This window comes from Cynara cardunculus (genome assembly GCF_001531365.2).
Source record: "Cynara cardunculus var. scolymus isolate 2C chromosome LG 9, CcrdV1, whole genome shotgun sequence".
Classification (NCBI taxonomy): domain Eukaryota; kingdom Viridiplantae; phylum Streptophyta; class Magnoliopsida; order Asterales; family Asteraceae; genus Cynara; species Cynara cardunculus.
Genome location: NC_037536.1, coordinates 8,358,170 through 8,367,485, shown reverse-complemented (window position 1 = coordinate 8,367,485; position 9,316 = coordinate 8,358,170). Strand labels below are relative to the sequence as shown.

Sequence of the window (9,316 nt, the reverse complement as noted above, 5' to 3'; positions counted from 1 at the left end):
ACCATAACTCTTATTTATTCAAATTGTATTAATATGTAAAGACCAAATATAACTTATATCATTGTTAAATCTTCTCTAACAAAACTAATAAAACTTCAAAATCGTTAAAATTTACGGCTACCATCACAATGCACGGATACACTACTGGTTTATTTATAAAAATCAATCACGGTTTTATCATCTTGTGATCATAAGAATGGATGTAATGATGACCAGGACCCACACAGAGAGAAAAACAACACATGACATGACACTTTTTTCTGTATCTAAAACACACATCCACACGCAGTCTCTCGTAGGTTAATAGATTCTAGCTGCTACCGTCGGTGACTGTTTCGCTAACCTACTCCTCACCTCCTTTCTCCCAAACCCAAACCCAAACCCAAACGCAAACCCACTGTGTCTGTTATAATCTCTCATAATCTCTCTCTCGAGTTCGTTGTTTGTCTATGGCGGAGGGTTTTGAACCATACCACATACCACAACAAAGCAGAAGGGAGAAGCTGAGGGTTGTAACCACTGGTTGCGTTGGAGATCTGCTCCCTTTATATGATCAATCGTCCTTCATCTCTTCCTCTCCCAATCTCTTATCCAAGCAACCACGCAACATCACCTCCTCATTAATGGCTACTGCTACTAGTAACAGTGATTATGCAACAGCAATGATAGACGAGTCGTTGGATCTGCAGTCCGTCAATGATCCAGACAACAACCATTGTAATTTTCTTTACACACATCAAGACCTCAGGTTCATTCAACATCACCCGTTCGACGGCTCCGGAGATTTTCTCGTGTATAAACCGGAGCCACTGGCTTTATCTCTTTCTTCCCACAACGGAACTCATCCTTTGCAAAAGTATGAGTCCACTGGCTTAGATTTTTGTCGGACTGCGGTGATGACGCTTGGTCCGTACACAGGCTATGCTTCGATCTTGAAAGGTTCCAAATTCTTGAAGCCGACGCAACAGCTGTTGGATGAAATTTGTGACGTGGGTTTTGGCGTTGATTGTGGGTTGATGACGGACCCTCCTTCATTGGAGAACCTCAGGACGACGACAAGTGTTGATCATCCCAATTGCGGTTCAGACACCAGGAAAAGGTCAAGGCTAATCTCGTTGCTAGATGAGGTACTGTATTCAGCTATTATTTAACTTTTATCTGCTGTAATCTTTATTATGACTTAATTAAGTAACTACTTTTTTCTTATACAACACATTCTGCTTCGATTTTAAGCTTAGCAGCAAGGTGTAGTTTATGTAGATGCTAGACTTGAGATACCCTTGTTTGGATATACGAGTGATACCTTAAATTAGTACAATTAAATGAATGATGGGTACCGAAAGAATAAGCTCAGCTGAATGAATTAAGTACAAGTTGGGGTTTGTTGTTTAGTGGTGACTTATTTTAGAAAGGAATAGATGCTTTCTCATTAGAAAAAAGGGTACTTGTTTCATCTTTTGTTAATGCAAATAACATAGTCTTTGGTTTTCTTTTTACCGATGGAATCGTCTTCTTTTTGATTAGCAGTGAAAGAGAATATATACCGTAAAACCACTAAAGAACCTTTATTCGAGTTCTTGGAAAGAATCGTTTGAAAAGCACAAAAAGTTAAAAGGGAATAAAGGCCAGGGAGCGTGTTTTTAACTTTCTTGTTTGTAACATGTCTTATTGAGACCTGGCTAATGTATGATGCCTAGAGCAAGCGGATCGCTTTTGGTGCCTTGCACACGATGGATATTATACCACACCATATCTCGTTATATAACACTCATTTTTGGTCGTTTTCTTAATGACAAGTTGATAAGTTCGCACACTGATATGGTAAAATGATATCCGAAACTACTTCAATGGCATAGCCATCAAGTGCTCACGTTAGAGGGTAAGAAACGTGCTCCATAACAATCTTGGCTTTCACCAGATTGTTTTAGGATGTTAGCATTCTTTAGGTTCTTATGAATTTTGTAGTATGACTTGGAATCATACTAAGTCAGATAATTTTATTGGGGTTGCGAAGATTCCTAGATGACATAAACCTCCCTCATTTAATTTTAAGAAAACATTCAATGAAATGATTAATCAAAGAAACCTGTAAGTCTCGTTATTAGAAATACACACACACACACACATATATATATATAGGGAGGTTCAAACGAGAACAATAGCTAAATAAAAGAACACGAAAACGGCCAAATCATGTGCAAAATCACATGTGATTTTACACTAAAGGTCAACGTAAAGGTGTGTGGGCGACGTGACCCGCGACCTTTGGTAATGGCCAAAGTCGCGTGAATCACATGTGATTCGACTGTTTTCTTTTACTCTTATTTGGTTATTGTTCTCGTATGTATCCACCCCTATATATATCCTGATCCTGGCGATTTACTTTGACATATTTTGGAAAGCAGGAACAGTGTAAAACAACCACTTGGTTAGTTGGTTTAAGATAAACCTAACCCATGGCAAGTGAATTTGGTATTAAGCTAAAAGAAAAGTTGGCGGAAGGTGAGAGAAACAATGCCTTTACAAGTCTAGAGTGAGGCCCATTGCTCCTAAGAAAAATGTCAATTTTATTGGAGAAGACTCGTTCTAACCTGACACCATGCATGAGAATGGTTTCCAATCGAATTTTTGGAATCGTGAATGGTACATCTAAGCTGTTAGCCAGTAATAAAGCGTGGAAACATCCGTTAAAATTGAGAATAGTACATCTAGTAGTTGGAGTCAGGGAGGAGACAACTAAAGGTGAAACAACTATATTCTCTACGTTACGTTCATAACATTCAAGTAATTACTTGTAATGCCCCAATCCTAAATGGGCGCTCTTATTTGCTGAACTAAATTTAACTTTATTTCTTTCATAGTTTATGATTATATCAGAGTTGAAACATCAACGGAAACATAACTCAATAGCTTATAATACCAGATTTTGCTATTGATTAGAGTAGTTCTACTTCATGTTATTCCTCTTTACTCCCTCCATGAGATACATACATGGAAAACTTAAGCTGTAATGAGTAGTTATGGTTTCATGAATAAACAATTTTCATAACACTGATGTCCAAAAACGATGTTTACGCATGATTTTGGACATTTTTCGTGTTTTTTTTATTGTTTCTTGAATTTTCCGTTGGGATTTTTATGTTTGGCTCGTAGTCCTTTTAGGCCCATTTCAGTTTGGGCTTCCTCTGGAAGGTCACGCTTGAATTTGACAGATTTTGAATTTTCTTCCCAATTTTGGAATTCGTGTGAATTCGAATTTGAAGCCTATGTTCAATATTCGTCAAATCAATGAATCCAAGAAGAGGTTATCCAAGGGTATTCGTAGAATTAACGTGGTAATCTGTGTTTCATTGTTATACGCTGCATCAGGTTTGCTAACCCCGGAGTCCATAAATGTTGCCCATAAGGTCCATTTGCAAGACGTCCCTACATTATATACCTCGTACGTTGGATATATATGGTCATACATAACATGCATAGAACTTTCATGCTTTACGTTAAAATACATATCTCTTGGCTGTATAAACATATCCTCATTTCATGTAAAGCAAACATGCCAAAACATCTTATCCAACTCTTTATAATGCACAAAGTACATTTATGTAGCATATATGTATCTCAGAAAATCTCATAACATACTCACCTTGTTTTGCGCCTGACTTTTTTTTTCGACTCCTCACTTCAAACTTGGCATCGTATTGAGAGTGTTTTCTTACTTGGTATGGAAATAATGGCTTCTTTTCAACCACTATTTATAGGTGATTACAATGCATAAACTACTCGTTCTTCTTGCTTTCATGGCTGTACTCTTATGAGAGTTAAACACCTCATGCTTAAGAAAAAAGAATCATGACACATCATGCTTCTAGTTTTTAATTGTCATGCTTACTAGACTTGCTTTGTCATCAATAATTTTGCCAACAAATACTTCTAGCCTTAACAGCTCATAACTAGCTTGCTTTGTCATCAATAGTTTGCCAACACTTACTTCTAACCTTAACAACGCATAACTAACTTGCTTTGTCATGCTTACTAGATTTGCTTTGTCATCAATAATTTTGCCAACACATACTTCTAGCCTTAACAACTCATAACTAGCTTGCTTTGTCATGCTTACTAGACTTGCTTTCTCAAGTATTTAGGTATGATTTCTCATGCTTTGCTTTGTAAGCTACTTGTCTTTTAAAATATGATGATTTTAAATATAAATGCTACTGGTGCCATTTTAGTGCACTTAATTTGATCATAGTACTTGTATTTAAGACATAAAACGCTGAAATCTAACAAATATAGAAACTAGGTTGTTACAATACTACATGGAAAAGGTGATATTCATAAATGCATGAGTTGATTGCAAGAGAGCCAAGAGGCAATGCTACTTTGCAAAATATGAATGAGACTTGCAACTGGCTTTGTTTGGATCCCTAAAATAAAAAGCAGAAGCATCAATTAATCATAAATATCTCAAGAAGGCATGAATCCTTGTTGACCATGAAGGCCGAGATTATTGAGGTATTTGTCATTCCACTTGAGAACTACGACTTTTGGGACAATTGGGGAAACACCAAAGCAGTTTCTTGATTATCATAATATAGCCTCGTTTTCTTTTGATTAACCTGGATATCTAACCCGCTATGCGAGCCGACTAATCCCAGGGCGACCACCTGCTTTGCAGATAGCCAGAAGTCACTGCATTTGAACCTCCGTGGCCACAAGGGGATTTTTATTCTTCCTTGGATTTGAACCTGAGACCTCCTGGTACTTTTGACCTTTGGAGTCAAGCTTAAACCAATCAGGCACCGCCCTTGTAGTTCACAATATAGCCTCGTTAACTTGGGAATATTCCCAAATATCAAATAGATGCGGTATACTCATATGTGACATGCTTCGTTGCTTGGTGCTTGGACCGACACTAAAATGAGAAACAATATGGTGACTCTTGCTCTTCCAAGATGCCATATTTTAGGCCAACGAAAACATAGTAACCAGTTCTTGTTCATTGCATAGTTTGGCATCATGCTAGATTAGCATTGAATAGCCAACAATTTAGTGACATCTTTTCTCTGTGACTGTACTCTAAAATGCCCTTACTCAAGATGTAGAGTACCCGTTATTGTAGATGCCTTTAGATATTGAACATGAACTAATTAACCAACTAATTCACCGAGTTAGAGATGTTTAAATATGTAATCATCTTGTAACTTATGTTCCACAAGTGTGTATGCTTTTTATTATAACGTATAAGTTGATCACTTTGAGTTGGAAGTTTCTCAAATTGTAGCATATACAAGTCTAGTGGGTTGCAAAACGATTCATAATGTTTAAATTCCTTGATACACTCATTTTCGTCACCTATGGGAACGATGTCATTTACATAGACCAAGAGGATTAAGTTACTTGGTGTAGATTATAATAGCTGATGTCACAAACTGCCAAAGAGCTTAGAAGAAAACGAAGTCAACTTTGAGATTCCACAAGTCCATATAAACATCATCAGAAGCAGGAATCCGTAAAAACCTTCTCAATGGTGCCATTTATAGACATTTGCTGATATCGAGTTGATATAATGGCCAATGATGATTGGCAAAACACATAATGTGAGAGGCAATTTTGGCCAAATGACAGACTTGTCATGGTCAATATCATAAGCAGGAGGAAAATCTTTTGGTACATGATCAGAACCTGTCAAGGCGAAGATGTTCCAATATTAGATGTGAGCTTCACATGGATTTACGGAGATGAACAATAACTGATATTATTCTCTCTTTGTTTCACATCACAGGCTTTTTCACCTACAGTCCTCACTTCGTTGACAGAATTCTAAATCAGCAAAACTTATTAAGAGAGAAATCAATTGTTTCAGGGTCACCAACACAATTTCACCAGGCACAAATGAACAAAGCAGCATGTAGGGATGAAATATCGATCAAGTGAAACAAACATGTTACCTGGACAGAATAGAAGCTAACAAGGTCCAATCAAACAGAAATAATATCAAGTGCCTAAGCCTAATATATATTGAACAGACTATGCCATTTTTTATTTTCTCAGATGTTTAGGACCTATTTTAGCTAACGAAAGTAGAACATCTTGATGTAGAATTCTCTATCGAGGAGATAAAGACTGCTGTAAAGAGAAGTTACCTTAATTATAACTATCTGAAATAAGAAGGAAAAAAAGAACAAGTCAATCCCTTGCTAGTAGCAGTCTCTTCCATTGCAGATCTTTTGTGCTCCTCTTCCCAACCGTTAGTGAGAGCAATTTACTTTGACTTATCATCCTGATGAAAGCAACGTGTCAAGGAACATACTATCCTGTGACATTACGATATATGAAGAACTAATTAAGAATAAATTTTGTGCTAAAGCAAGAAACATCTATATATGAAACATGTTACAATTGAGTTCAAAAATTCGGAGCTTCTCAGTCTTTGTTTAGACTGCTGTTTCTAACCGGCCAAAGTAGCCAAAAACACTTTGGTGTAGCTACAAAGGTCACCATTAATTATGATTTTTATGGTTCTCAAAAGTTCTTTGGATAAATCACTTGGATCATATGATATTCAACTATGATGTCAGAATATCTCTCTCATTGTGGAGCAAAGGAAGTCCGTTCTGGTTTTTTAAGGACCACTTCAACAAGAATACATATATAGCAGCTTTTTCTTTGATGGAAAATATGTTTTCTCTGTAATAATTAGATAATGAGGTAGGGTTTAGATGGTTTAAACTCAAAGCAATACTTGGCTTTGTTGGGGCCTAGATAATGTGCTTGTTCTACTGTGAATGCAATAACAGTAAACCTACTTTTATTTCGAGCAGGTGTACAAGAGGTACAAACATTACTACCAACAGATCCAAGCAGTTATAACATCATTCGAAACAGTTTCTGGGCTTAGCAGTGCAGCTCCATTTGCAAACTTGGACTTAAAAGCAATGTCTAAGAACTTCCGTTGCCTAAATAATGCTATAACTGACCAGCTGCAATTCTCAGTGAAACCTCATGAGCATCAAATAAGCTACCGCAGAGAAGAATTGATGTGGTCCGGAAGTTCCAACGACGGACTTTATGGTCAAAAGGCAATCAACAACATGGGATTTGTTGACCATCAGCCTGTTTGGCGTCCCCAAAGGGGTCTGCCGAAGCGAGCTGTGACTGTTCTGAGAGCATGGTTGTTTGATCATTTTCTTCACCCGTGAGTGATTTTATTGTTAACCAAGATACGAACTACAAAACATGCATCTAGATTGCAAGGAAATCATTGGTTGGTTGTATAGTACGACACCAATGCATATATCGAAGTTCTTAAATTTAGTACTGTGCATGCCAATAACACCATGACGTGTGATGGTTGCAGTTGATTCTTTCATCAGTCAATAACTTGTGGTTCAATTTCCCTGCCCAGAATGAGCGTGTGTTTTCCTTTGTTAATTTGCAAAGAGAAAAGCTTGTTTAATTTATTAGAGGTAGAGAGTGATAACTTATATGCAGCGTCTTCTAGCTTCTCAACATTTACAATATTGATGTAGCCTTTTTTCTTAAATTTACTTGCACAGTTATCCAACCGACACAGACAAGCAAATATTAGCCAAACAGACGGGTTTGTCCCGGAACCAGGTGTGTGCCTTCCCTGTCTGCTTGTAATATTTTTGTACTAAAATATTATGGTTTCCACACTTTCTTCACCAGGGGAATATATATATACCAAATCAAGCATTAGAAATTTCATCTGTTTGAGGAACTACATTCTATTTTAGTTTCAACTTTTAGACCATGGCTAAAAGAATTGGAAATTAAATAGCAGACGGTCAACTGCATTCATCAATAAATCAAGATGCCATGTTATATATGCAATACCAAAGGGGAATTGTTCCCGGCAGTACCAGGTAACCCCACTCCTTGGAGGTCAGGGTTCCAAGTCTCACAGAAGGTGAGAAGTGTGTGAGTTTTAATTTGCCGTATGTATATATATATATATATATATATATACATATATATATATATATATGTATGTATATAAGAAAGTTATATATGCATTTGCGACTTCATGATTTTTTTTTTCTTCCTAGTATATCATTAGATTGGAAACATGCCATGCTTACTTTGTTCATCAGCCAGGTTTCCAACTGGTTCATAAATGCAAGAGTGAGACTTTGGAAGCCTATGGTAGAGGAAGTACACACACTTGAAGCCCGCCAAGTGCACAAAGTTTCCTCACATATCCAGGAACAAGAAACTCCCCCAGTTATATCCAGAGATCCATCTCATCGAAGGAACCAAGACCCTCCTTCGAAGCGCCCTAGAAATGACTTCTCCAGTGAAAATAGATATAGTGATCATCATATCATGGAAAGAAATAAGGAGCACATGAACTTTTATGGCAATTTATCAATCCACGGTGCAAACAATGGTGCAAATGGTAATCGTGGGGTTTCTTTGACGCTAGGCCTCCATCAAGATAACAATGCAATCACATTGTCTGAGCCCTTTCGCTTGAATCGCGAGAGATTTGTTATCAGTGGTTTGGATGCAGAAAATCGGCAGGTTGGACGAGAAATTATGGGGGGGCAGTTTTTGCATGATTTTGGTGGCTGATGGTTTAGTGGTCTTTGAAGATATATATATAAATGCATATCACATGATATAAAGTGGTTGAATCCATTTGATTTTGTCACATTACATACAGCCACTTGTACATCATCTGTCACTAGTAGTTCTTTTTTGAGCTTGAAGAAAATAGGTGATATGTCACCAACTCAGTAGTTTTCTTCTCTCTTTTCATTTTTGGGTAAGTATGGTTCAGGTTCTTTGTGGGGATGGATGAGCTCCAGCCTACAAATATATGTACAAGATGTATCAGCTATTTATGCTTGGTTTTGTACTGACAAGGATTGACATAATTTACAACTGTTTTGTGAGGCTTTCATCTCCTCTCTCTTTATCTAGAGTAGCTGCAAATTGTAACAACGTAGAACGGACAACGGACCATTCAACTCACCCCTACAAAGTACTGGGGGCGGAACAAAAGCCATGCAACCCCGAGGTGCCGAACATAATCTATATGTATCACATAAGCGAGTTTAGTTTGCTTTAATGCAATAGATACATGTTTTTTGCTTTAATGCAATAGATACATGTTTTCATAAACGCAAAGGGTATACTACCCATGGTCTAATTTGTTGCAACCATGAAATATCGACAAGTTTCCCTTTGTGTATCATGCCTAACAAATTAGACCATGGGTAGTTTCATCACACAACGTTTTATGATACACTAGTTGTTCGTTTATCATGCCTTCCGTACTTTACGTTAGGAT

General features: G+C 37.2%; 1 protein-coding gene across 7 annotated transcripts; it reads left to right on the top strand.

The window, feature by feature from the left end:
- Window positions 1-347: 347 nt before the first annotated feature.
- Window positions 348-8,758, top strand: LOC112518244 (BEL1-like homeodomain protein 9). 7 transcript variants are annotated; one of them, XM_025125870.1, is made up of 6 exons: window positions 348-1,127; window positions 6,822-7,195; window positions 7,406-7,466; window positions 7,557-7,617; window positions 7,805-7,930; window positions 8,119-8,196. In XM_025125870.1, the coding sequence occupies exons 1-5, from the start codon at window positions 450-452 to the stop codon at window positions 7,888-7,890; spliced, it is 1,260 nt and encodes a 419-aa protein (XP_024981638.1). In that variant the 5' UTR covers window positions 348-449; the 3' UTR covers window positions 7,891-7,930; window positions 8,119-8,196. The 7 variants fall into 7 exon arrangements, with proteins under 7 accessions (XP_024981638.1, XP_024981640.1, XP_024981641.1 ...); XM_025125872.1 differs by lacking the exon at window positions 7,805-7,930 and having other exon boundaries at window positions 350-1,127; window positions 8,119-8,280; XM_025125873.1 differs by lacking the exon at window positions 7,805-7,930 and having other exon boundaries at window positions 350-1,127; window positions 8,115-8,227.
- Window positions 8,759-9,316: the final 558 nt, after the last annotated feature.